Raw genomic sequence first — 12,808 nt, forward strand, 5'->3', positions numbered from 1 at the left:
CTAAAAAAGTTAAGCTGGTGGAGGCAGTGTAATGCTTTGGCCAACCTTTTTCTGGGAAACCTTGGATCCTGCCATTCACGTGGATGTTTGTACCACCTATCTAATGTTATGCCTGCTCTATATATTTACAGTTATTTTTGGTGTGGAAAGCCCTTAACACAAAAATGAGGGTAATGAGCTTGCAAGTATGATCAAATAAGTGCAGGGCACAGGACGATAAGACACAAAAGCAGCAGAGAGTGATGAGATGATATACCAGAGAGGACAGCAGGGCTGAGGGCAGCAGGTCAGAGATATTGATGGAGACTGGAGGACCAGTCCAGTTACTCTGGGCAAACATGTGGAGGCATGACACAGCCAAGGCCATCACTACCAGCTCCCTACAACAGAAGTGACAAGACACACACCAGGCTTAGTTGAGAGACTGGAGAATCGAACCGATAAATAAAATACTTGAAGGTTTTCAGACTCTGGAAAATTCTGTGACACTAACAAGATGCTCAAACAAATTTCTAGGAGGAAAAACAGTTGTTAATCGCTGCCACTTCATTCTGCAAGTAATTGTAAGACTGTGCTGTCTTTCTGTTTGGTTAAGGAAGTGATGGAAAGTGATGACAGGGAGGGGAAGGACCTAATTATGATGATGGGAGAGGAGGAGCAATACGTGCTACATTCAACAATTATTCAGGAAAAAGTTCTCCCCTGAGGACAAGAAAGATATGTTAAGCTGTCCTTATTAAAATTAATAATACACACCAAAGGGAATAGAGGTGGTGAAAGGAGCACGGACACTTGAAAAGCTCTCTGCATTTCTCAAATATTCACACCACTAAACTCAACTCTTCAAGTTAATGCAGGGATTTTAATCAGAGGGCTCACAATTTGAAACATTTTTGAAAATTGACCTCAATGTACATAATGCAATTCTTACAGAAATGTCAAAGATGTTTGACAACACATCATAGCATTGATTTCACCATGGTGTTCCTCAAGATCTTTGTATCTTAATGTGGAATTCTGGAGGAATCTTTGACCATTTTTAATCAGTTCTAATAATGTGTCCCACTTTATGTGGCACATACTGTTTATCTGTTATCTCCCCCCTAAAAACAGCCTGTCCCATTATCTATTTATCATGGATAGATAGACAGCTACAGTTCCATCTTGACAAGTCAACATGATCACTAAACTTTTATCAACTTTTTACAAAATACTCCTCCCAGGTGGACTTGGATGAAAGCATCAGGCTCACAGTGTGAAGGTCAAAACGGCTTAAAACTTTGAACAGATGAAAAGCAGCAATACACATTTTCAGGATGTCTGACAGAGGTTCTATTGTTCAACCACCTGTTAAAGCAAGTTAAAACACATTTGAGAAATCATCTAGTTAAGTTGATACCTGGTCCTCCCCTACTGTTATTACCTGTTGGTCTGGTCATTGTTGGTTCCACAGGTCAGGTACAGAAAGATCTGTCTCTCTAGGTAGGCTTCGATGTCTTCCCCTTCGCTGCAGCTGCCATCTCCGGTAAGCAGATCTAACACTTGGTGGCTCAGCAGAACTGCTTCAAAGTCCCCCTCCAACAAGGACTCCAGCAGAAGTCTCACCTCTGGATAAACATAGATTAAAGCTCAAGTATCTTAAGGGAATCAATATAAGAAACTGTAAAAGTGGTGCTGGGAAACTCCAGTATTTCTTCTGAATAACGACATACAGGGCAACTAAGAACTGATGCTTTTTAAAAACTGTAATGATTTTGCATGATGATGATACTCAAGCAAGAAAGGGGGTCAGTTCTACCAGATCCTCAATGGACAGAGGAAGGTGAAGTCCAGTACTAAGGACCATCTTTGAGTACGTACAGTATTCAACAATGTAATTTCTTGCTACCAATGTTCCAGAGTAATGTGTCAACACCTAGACCATCTCCATGACAACTGAGCAAATTCTGTTTGTTGATTAAGATCATGAGATTTGACGGAAAGCTGTATTTTTAAGAATTTTTTTTGTATTGTGAAAATACAGTTTATTTCACTGGCAAAATAGTGAATCATTTTCTTTGACTTCTGGCGCTGACACGAATGGCAACCTGTCCAGTAGCTCTCTCTCTTAAATTTCCCTCAAGATCAATAAGGCATCTATCTATTTATCAGTCTATCATGTAATGAACACTTATGGTGGACAACTACAACAGAGAGTGCACTACAAGCACACATCCTTGTAGTGCTACAACGCTAAGGGTTGTTGCTGTTTGTGGATGGTTGCTGAGGAAGTCCTTAATCCACAGTTGGTGGCTGAGATTCCAGCAGTTCCAGCATTACCCTGACCAGAGCTGTAGTCAAGAAAAGCATTCTCACATATGCCCCCTTCTGCTCCAGGTGGACCCATGCTGTGAAAAACAGTGTTTATGGTATCTTCTGTGGATCTGTTTGTCCTGTATGCATACGGTTCTCGGTCTATGACTGGGGAGAGAGTAGCTCTTATTTGTCCCAGGACTAGTCTTTCAAAGCACTTAGCTATGATGGGTGTGAGTGTTACTGTTTGATCTTCTTGTATGCAGCCGTTTTATGCCTTTCTTGAAGTTGTGTCTGGCCATGCTGTAAAGTTCTCGGTAGTCAGAGGCTGTAAGGTATGTTACAGTATCTCTGAAAAGCTGGACCTCTTTTGTCATTCATGGTTTCCAGTTTGGGAAACCACAGATGCGTCTGTTGGTGACATTTTCCACATGGCATCTGATGTAGAATGGTATCGTTGATGTATGTTCTTCTAGGGTCTGAGCGAAAAACAGTCCAGCAGTTGTAGGGACACTCCCTCTGGACATGTTTTAACTGTTTTAATTGTGGGTTTCTGTTTCTCGATAATGGGGCAGTAAACTGTGATTAAAAAAGTGACAAGTGTTGAGATTGCACGTTTGGTGAAGGAGGGATGAGGCTCTGTTGCCTTTGCGGTTATTGGAATAAACACAATTCAGTATGTTATCCCCTCTGGTTGCACGCTTGACATGTTGCTCCAAACTTCAGAGCACAGTCTTCAGACTGACATGATTGAAATCCCGAGCCACATTGAAAACCCCATTGGGATATGCATTCTGTTGTTAGTTTACCGCTGTTAGCATGTAGCTCAGTGCTACATTAGCCTTAGCATCCAGTGGAATATACATGACTGTTAAAACAGAGATCTCCCGTGGCAGAAAAAAAGATCTGCACTTAATTGCTAAACATTCTAAATCCGGTGAGCAATCTCTGTCATGGTAGTGTTTGTGCACTAGTTACTGTTCGTATAGATACAGTGGAGTCCTTGCACCTGTTGCTGCAGTAGGCTGAGCAGCCCACTCGCTCAACAGCTTCATTCGGGACTCCTGGGTTTAACTGGTAGCAGGGTACCTAATGAATAGTAAATATTTAAAATGGATGTTTTATCAAATGACATCAATATAAAGCATATTCTTTAGAAGGTGCCTCTCATCCAAGAGGCTTTAGCAGTTCATTAACAGTTCATGATCATGAAGACTAGACTATGCTAGTTCGATTCAGTCTCTTTAGCTATTGACCTATAACCCTAACGGAACTTTAATCTTGACCATGACCTGGATGGCTGAGAATCTTCATAGATATCCTCACACAGCTTTCCTGGATGGGTGACCGTAAAGTGTCTAAGCTAAGAAGACCTAGATTACATACAAAATCGATGCACTGTAGAGAGGACAGTTGAAAGTAAACCAGGGTTTCTGGTGAATGTTAGTTAGTTAGTTATATTGATGCCATTTGATAAAACATCCATTTTAAATATTTACTATTCATCAGATACCCTGCTACCGTGCAACAGTCTGCTATCACACTGCGTTAAATACAATAATTTATTCTCATGCAGGCATTGGGATACTTCTGTCAATTTCTACACTAATCAGCTCTTTGATCAGACATCAGCAAGGCGTATCCCATAGTGCTCTGGGTCTTGCAGTCATGGGAGCACAACTATGGCTGCCTCGATCTCGTTTTTTTAAATTATTATTATTTAATTAATTAATTGTATCTACAACACAAGATTGGGACAACTGAACAAAAATGAACACAGGAATCAACCAATCAAGGACAGAGATTAGCAATCGAATATAACCATTAAACAAAAGAGAAGTCATACCAAAGAACAGATAAGAAAAAAACAAAAAAAACAAAAAGAGACACAAAGGAGCAAGGTATAAGACATGAGAAGAGCAAGGATCGAGAAATAGACAAGAATATTTTATCAGTCTTTTGTTTTTTTTCTTTCTGACTTTGACTATGACCTAAAGTAGTTGGCAAAACTACACATGAACACCATTTGCAAGAATGAATATGATATTTACCTATAATAATAACAAGATTGATAGTATCGAAAATGTTTGTATCCATGTTGTCCATATAATAAATAATACCATTATAGGAAAAAGGGGGTATATTATCCATTTTCAAAGATAACCAACTATGGATTTCAGACCAGAATAAAGTGACACGGGAAGATTCAAAAAATAGATGTTCAATAGTTTCGGCCTCTGAAGAGCAAAAGACACATAGGTCAACAGCAAACTTAAATCTTCTATGCAGGAAGTCACTAGCAGGGTAAATTGCTGATACTATTTTAAAATGGGTTTCCTTAACTTTAGGAGCAACAGCGCAAGTTATATAAAAAGAAAGGGCCTGTCTCTTTAGGGACACTTCTATGTTATTCTGAACAGAACATGAATTAAAGTCGCCAAAAATTATTTGTTTAAAATGCAGACTTTTCATTTTGTTGTTACATTTTTTTAATCCGATAAATTAATGTCACCAATTTTTAGAGTGGGCAAAAAGGGTGTAATCGACAAAAACTGCATACTGTTATGAATCAGTTGGATTAAAGGAATAGGTATTGCTTTGCAGATCTTTTCATACCCTTTTTTTGAGATGACAGTGTTATACTTTGAGGTGAAGTCTTCACAGGAAAACAGTTGTTCGTCTGGTTTCAGTAGATCATAGACACAGCAAAGAGTTGTGTGGTGAAAAATTATGGGTAAATATCATCCTCCCAAACTGCAATGCTTGTTTGTGGAAATTGGATAGTATTACAGGAATTTTAGACACCTCAAAGTCACATTTAACCAAAAAAAATCAATTCCACCAACCTTATTAAAAATTTTGTTAGGGATATGGTGCCATATAGAAGAGGACTGAGACATACAGTCTTTCAACTATTTGATTCAAAAGATGCAATTACAGATTGAAACTCTATGGCTTTCAAGCCCCCCTTAGCATAGTCTCTAACCAATTGTGACTTACGGAGATAAAGAGTCTTGTTCTTCCATATAAACTTGAAATCAACAAAGATAACAGACTTATTCGTTTTTGACGAAGTGTGCAGAGAATGGCAAGCGTAGATAAGCCTTGATAGACCGTCAGCTTTGGACAGAAGAATCCTACCCAGTATAGATAAGTCCCGTGTGAGCCAATGATTTAGCAATTTCTGTACTGCTTTCACTCTGGAAATAATATTCAAATCATCTCTATCATGCAAGTTCTCAGTAATTATCAAACCGAGATATTTGACTTCGTTCTTGATTGGGATATTAGCTATGTTATTTGTATTACTACTACAAAACCAGCTTAGTATTTTTAATGCTTAACTGTGGTGTTTTAATACTTCTTTCAGGTCATTTTAAAGTTAGCTTTCAGAACCTGCAGAAAGCTAGACCGCTCACTCCGTCATCTTGACACGCCCCCCCCCCCCACCTCGATCTCGTGAGCGTACCGTTGCCAGCACGTGCATGATGTCAAAGCAAGCCGGACAGAAAGCTAACCGACATCCATAGTGCGACTGTCGCCCGTGATTGATTCTGCGAAGGCCTGAGACTTGTCCAAAATGGAAAAGGTATAAAAAGCAGCTAGTGGAGTAGACCACTGTGTTTTTCTTGGCTAAAGCGACCACAGCCTGCCAGTGTAGCCTTTCCTAAAGCATTCATGAGATAACCTAACCTACCTGTGATGGTGTTAATAGCTATGTTGCGAAATAGTAAAGACAACTTAGAGCCTCACCTGCGAAGCCGAGAATATTCTGGTTCCATCCCGTTGCCTCACTGGGTGTTAAAAAGCCTCGGAGAATGGGGATCTCAATGTCCAGCAGCATTTCGCCTCTAGTTTCTGTTAAATTGAAAGCTGTTGCCTTCTGTCAGGACGGGCTAATAAAAATAAGTCAACGATAAATCACTTTATTAATAAGCCAAAACGACGTTTCTCAATCAGAGATAAAACCTTTGCTTCCATCCATGCGGTACGAGCGGCTGGGAGCAGCCATGACAGATATACACTGCATTGTGGGAAAACAACTTCTTCTTCTTCTTCTTCTTCTTCTTCTCGGGGGGGGGGGGGGGGGTGGCGTGTTGCAACCAACTTGAAAGGTGCATATCGCCACCTACTGTACTGGAGTGTGTAACTCAGGATGACTTGTTCTTCAGGTTACAATTTAAATTAATACAGTTAACAAAAGAGACAGTCAAACAACAAAAAACAAAACAAAAAAAAAAAAACAATCATATCCTTTTCCACAGTCCTGTTGCTTTTAAAAAGTTTAAGCAAGCCTTACAGCATTCTCTCATTTCATCGCTTTTGCCTAAGATCCCTTTCAAACTCCATGGGCGTTGTAGTTCATATATTCTGTGTTTAAGGTCCTTTCTTTCCCTTTCATACTTTTTACATTTCATGATGACATGCTCAACATCTTCACTGACCTTGAATTCTTCACATTTGTCCGTCATACATTTAGCCATCAAGCTGAGGGTTGCTTTCAAACCTGTATGTCCTAATCGTAGCCTTGATATCATGACCTGCTCTCTTCGGCATTTCCCTTTAAAATCTGTAGCATTTATGGAGTTTTGAATATTGTGGTAGTGCCTGCCTTTGGGCTCTGTATCCCATTTCTTCTGCCACAGTGTTTTTACCAATTTCCTTATAAATGTTTTGCCCAGTAGATCAGCTTTTTGTTTGTTTGTAATTGCTAGGTATTCTCCATCGACCAAGACTGGAATTTTAACCAATTTCCTTTTCCCGCTCATCTTCTTAACCATTGACCATACTTTGTTAAGTTTTATTTCTCTACCCATGGAGAAGCAGAACTGTCTCCAAGCTGTCTTTTTGGATAACTTTATTGTTTTGCAAGCAATAGCTCTCTTTCTTTGATAATTACCAATCCCAATTACCAGCCTCAGTTTGGACGGCAGACACCCTCTCTATGTTTAAGAGTAGACTTAAAACCCTCCTTTTTGACAAAGCCTATAGTTAGACCAACCCCTAGTTATGCTGCTATAGGTTTAGATTGCTGGGGGAGATCCTTAGACACCGAGCTTCAGAGCAGGGGGACTCACTCATCATGTCCCATCACCGGTACAGTACTAACTCGCCCTCTCCCCCGGAGCCCTTGTGCTCTATCTTTCCTTAGCACTTCCGGAGCATGTTGCTGGATCCAGAATCTCCTACCCCGCCCTCCTGAGGCCTGGTATCACTGCTGGATCCTGAGCCCTCTATGGCCCTGCCTACTGCACTGATAGTGCTGCTGGATCCAGAACCCTCTCCATGGCCATGTCTGAATCCTGCTGCTCCTGCTCTGCACTGTTCTCTCTATCCTCCCTGTCTCTCTCTCTCTCTCTCCTTTTTCTCTCTATCTCGCCCTCTCCTGTCTCTCTCCATCTCCCTGTTTCTCCTCTCCCCCCTCTCCCTCCCAGGCGGTCACAGCAGAAGGCTGTCTATACTGAGTCTGGTTCTGCTCGAGGTTTCTGCCTGTTAAAAGGAAGTTTTTCCTTGCCACTGTCGCCATATGCTTACTCAGTGTGGGGTTTTGCCCTGGGACCTGTTTTTCTCTGATTCTCTTCTTTTTGGTTGTTGTTGTTTACACACCTGTAAAGTGTCTTGAGATAACTGTGTTATGAATTGGCACTTTAAATAAAATTGAATTGAATTGAATAATCCAACAGATTGTCTTCACTATAATGTTTTCTTAAAACTCTCAATGCAGAATTTCTTTCTTTGATTACAGTACTGCAGTTATTGTTCCACCATGGTACCATTTCCTTTTTACCGCTAACTGTGCTCTTAGGAATGCTTGTTGTTGCAGCGTTCAGGATTAATGAAGTTACATCTGCTTCACAGCTATCAATATCTTCCTTCATTTGAAATCCTTTTGCAGTCTCTTTACAGTTTATTCTAAATTTCTCCCAGTCAGCTTTATGGAAACACTATCTTTCGACAGCATATCCTTCTTGTGCATACAACTTTAAGTTAATTGACGTTAATATTGGAAAGTGATCACTTCCCATGTTGGTATCTGTCATAACGTCCCATTTGCACTGGATACTCGGGTTTCCAGACACCAGAGTAAGGTATGAAAGATAAAAGTGACATATTTTGTCATTGGAGGGAACTCACTCCAACGAAATTCGTGCTCTGCATTTAACCCACCCAAGTGACGTGCACACACACAGCAAACCCGGGGCATTGGGGGACCGCGTGCAGCGCCCGGGGAGCAGTGGGGGTTAGGTACCTTGCTCAAGGGTACCTCAGCCATGGACACCGGGACGGGGAATCGAACCAGCGATCCACCGGTTACGGGTCCGACACCCTAACCGCTGATCCACGACTGCCCAAAGTAAGTTCCCTGACCGGGAATCAAACCCGGGCCGCGGCGGTGAGAGCGCCGAATCCTAACCACTAGACCACCAGGGAGTGCATGCACCAGTATATGCATGAAACTTTGTTTCTTCTGATGTCCACTCTTGTGCCCCTTTTGTCATTTATGCAAACAAGACCTCCTGGTTGCATGGTTAAAGCATTACAAGGATTGTAATAATTCACTATTGTGATATTTCCTCTTGGGCTACATATTTCTGTCACCACACGTTCATGATCGCTTGGTACCTTTATGCTTTTAAACTCTGTTGTGTTTTTAATAAAAGTTACACAACCCCCACCTTGTTTTCCTATTCTGTCATTTCTGATTGGACAGTAACCTGGGATGACAACATCTAGGTGACATTTCAACCATGTTTATTGTATGCACAAAACATCTGGGGTGTTTCTCAGCTCAGAGAGGACCTTTTTAAATTCCTGTCCGTTGGCAATCAAACTTCTGGCATTCCATTGTAAGAATGGATCACCATCAGGACACTAAGTACTATGCGACAGCCCATCATAATTGCTAGGATTTAACATTTCATGAATAAGCTCAGCTGTTACTTCTTTAATTCCCAATATTTCATCTGCAGCTTCCACAACTGTTTTGATACGATGACTTTTCCTTGTCTGCTGCAGGGCAACATTCACTGTCTTGCATATGAAGGCAATAAAGCTGACTTTGTCCACAATCAGTGTGTCATTGTTAATTTTTTCCAGGTTTGTATTTGGTGTTGGGACTGGGTGCCTCTGAGCGAGGTTGGTTGATTTGTTACTTTGTATTTCTGTACCTCTTTGGCTTGTCTTTGGACGGGACATCCACCATAAGCAGCACTATGCTCTCCTCCACAGTTACAGCTTTTGATTTTTGCATTCTGATCGCACCTTCCATACTCATATTCTCCACTACACCTTGCACATCTTAATTTTTTGGGGCAGTCATGGATCAGCGGTTAGGGTGTCGGACCCTTAACCGGTGGATCTGGTTCGATTCCCCGTACTGGTGTCCATGGCTGAGGTACCCTTGAGCAAGGTACCTAACCCCCACTGCTCCCCGGGCGCTGCACGCGGTCGCCCACTGCCCCGGGTTTGCTGTGTGTGTGTGCATGTCACTTGGGTGGGTTAAATGCAGAGCACGAATTTCGTTGGAGTGAGTTCCCTCCAATGACAAAATATGTCACTTTCATATGAAAAGTTTTCTCCTATAAGTTTTCTCCTTCCCCTGCATTGTCCTGCTGTGTGCCCCATTCTCTGACATTTGAAACACCGGAGTGGCTGTGGGACAAACTTTCTGACATCATAGCATAAGTATTCCATTCTAACTTTCTCTGGCACGGCATTCTCAAATTCTAGTACCACTGACAGGCTGTCCCTTTTGACTCCTGTCCTTCTAGTCTGAAGCCTTGTAGCTTTCACTACTTTCCCTCCTTTAATCGCTCCAATTATCTCATCCATTGTCATAGACATTGGCACTTCACTAATTACTCCTTTGAATTTAGCTGCCTTCCCTGGTATGTGGGCACTGACTTTTTCTCCGTTGAGTGACTCGGTTGTGAGGAACTTATCTCCTTGTTGTTTATTTTTTGTGAAAATGAGCAGTCTCTTATTACTCAGGAATTTGGCAAACAGAATCTTTCCCATCTCTTTTCCAATTGCTTTGGTTAGTTTCAGTAGATGGAAGTGAGTTCAATCTCTTTGAAACTTTATCATAACTTTCCATTCCTTTTATTCACTCTCTCTCCTTTCTTCCGGCTTAACTTTCTTGATCCTATCCTTTTCCCCTAGTTCCGAAAAAGTGCTCTCAGAGCTACTCCTCCTGTCTTTCCTTTTCTGCCTAACCTCCTGCCATGGCATAATTCCATCACATTCTCCATCCGAGCCGTCATCAGCTACATTCACAGTACAGGTGTTGCAACACTCCACACACTTGGTCTATAGTACTCACAAATTTCCGATATTCTCCAACTCCCACCGCTACTCTCCGCTCCCTGGGAAAAATACTTAAGCCTCAGCGTGCTTTTCATTACGTTAATATAGATGTGTTTTCAATTTGCTTAAATTGCATCCACCTTTCATCCATCCATCCATTTTCTATACCGCTTATCCGTCAGGGTCGCGGGGGAGCTGGAGCCTATCCCAGCTGACTACAGGCGAGAGGCGGGGTACACCCTGGACTGGTCGCCAGTCAATCGCAGGGCCAACACACAAAGACAAACAACCACACACTCTCACACTCACACCTAGGGGCAATTTAGAGTAGCCAATTGACCTAATGTGCATGTTTTTGGTATTGTGGGAGGAAGCCGGAGTACCCGGAGGCACAGGGAGAACATGCAAACTCCACATAGAAGGACCCAGACCGGGATTCGAACCTGGAACCCTCTTGCTATGAGGCGACAGTGCTAACCACTGCACCACCGTGCCGCCCATCCACCTTTAATTTTTTCACAAAATTAATGTATTTATTCTCTCTTGAATGTCACCATGAGTCATCCAACATGTACTCTGTTAACAGAGTAATAAAATTAGACAAATAAAATCAAAATGGCTCTAATTCAACAAAAAAACAAAAAAGAAAAGTCTCTATAAAACGTCATATTGAGTCGACTTCTAGACCAATCGGCCCCTGGATCAGGCGACATGCAGGTGTTTCCCATAGAACAAGCCTAATAGTTGTAGAGAGTGTTGCAGGCATGCAATTTAGCTAAAACCAACAGAGGAACACAGTTCTCATTGCAGAGCAGCAGTGTTTCTTCTTGGCGTGTTCCTTATTAAACAAGTGCATGTATTCTGCATTCTAACCCTTTTAAATGATTGAAGTTGACTTGAATCCAGACTCCATTGACAAAAACAGTAATTTAACTGTGTGTAAATGATCTGAATATTCCCACCACTGACAATGACACAAATTTACTAACCGATCAAGGCAAGGATACTCCAACAGCTCCACTTTTCTGCTCAGTAAAATTACTGTTTTTGTTAATGGAGTCTGGTTGCGATTGCCAAGTACCCTGCTCTTGACCAATAATTCACAGATTCCAAAGATTTTTGTGTGTATCAGTCATTTACATGGGACTAAAAGGTCTCGGTTATCCTTTCAGTTGTGAATATCGGCATACAATAGCCTGTTTATTTGGCGTATTTTCCACCAGACATTTTGGCCGGTGATGTATTTATCTGCCTGACAACAACGCATGATACCAGCCAGCAGCCGAGATATGCCGGCTAACGTAAACTCTGCTAGTCCTGTGCTTAATTTCCAGCTTAATATTACAATTTCTCAGAGTATCTATTCAAAACATAGCTGTCATTTCAACCTGCCAGCGTAGGCCAAATATGTGGCCAATACGTCGCAGTCACAGTCACAGTCACAGTACCGTAGAATGCAGCGATTGACAACATTCAAAAGAGCGTGTAGTAATTATTATTTGCCTGCAGTCAGTTGCTTGAGATCAGGCGCACAAGTGTGGTCTGCTGGATTAGATTGGCTTGCTGTTTGGTATAGACGCTAACCCAAGCTCAGACTTTGAGAAGAATAAGTTAGTTTGCAGACATTCTGTACAATAATGGAAAAATACTCATGTCGGTAACATTTGCTATTCAATTTTGTCTTTTTTTTCACTCAGGTCCAATTAAGAGACATCATAAACACAGCACAAAACCTGGTGTTGATGTTAAATAACAGTGTACCAGCGAATATAAGGCCAGTCAGGCAGGGAAATATAGGAGAAGCTGCTGCTGGACAGGGAGCGCAGTCAGTGACAACAGTGAGGCCTCAGCAGGCAGTGCGACAAATTATAAGATCTCTGCACAATGGCTCCAGACTGTCAGTGAAACAAGAAGTGGCGCGGTAGGATACACTGAGCATTTGTCTTAGAATATTGTCTGGAGCTTCAGACCATCACCATGTAAATTATTGCATAAGACAAATGTAACAAATTTAAGCTAACATAATCATAATCTTGTAGAGTTTTCTAGAAGACGTTTCTCTGCTCATCCAAGCAGCTTCATCAGTTCTAAAATAGTTTGGTGAGGAAACAGGTTTATATGTGGTAGAGGACCTCAGTGGGTGGGTCTGTGTGAAACTGTCAAACAAAAGATTTTAGTGTCTTTGATACTTACCTGTGTATGTCTGGCT

General features: G+C 41.5%; 1 protein-coding gene and 1 non-coding gene across 2 annotated transcripts in view; both read right to left on the minus strand.

Annotated features, from left to right (window-relative positions):
• Positions 1-6,335, minus strand: part of ttc27 (tetratricopeptide repeat domain 27) — a 103,986-nt gene extending 97,651 nt beyond the window's left edge. The window contains exons 1-3 of the mRNA XM_046400976.1: positions 6,046-6,335; positions 1,424-1,607; positions 257-380 (exon numbers count right to left, since the gene is read on the minus strand). Of these exons, the coding sequence (XP_046256932.1) occupies positions 257-380; positions 1,424-1,607; positions 6,046-6,136 (399 nt within the window). The 5' untranslated portion in view covers positions 6,137-6,335. The remainder of the gene's footprint in view (positions 1-256; positions 381-1,423; positions 1,608-6,045) is intronic.
• A 2,317-nt stretch (positions 6,336-8,652) lies between these two features.
• On the minus strand, positions 8,653-8,724 carry trnae-cuc. The gene has a single exon. It is a non-coding gene; the product is annotated as a tRNA-Glu (tRNA).
• Positions 8,725-12,808: the final 4,084 nt, after the last annotated feature.

This window comes from Scatophagus argus, chromosome 10 (assembly GCF_020382885.2).
Source record: "Scatophagus argus isolate fScaArg1 chromosome 10, fScaArg1.pri, whole genome shotgun sequence".
NCBI classification, from domain to species: domain Eukaryota; kingdom Metazoa; phylum Chordata; class Actinopteri; family Scatophagidae; genus Scatophagus; species Scatophagus argus.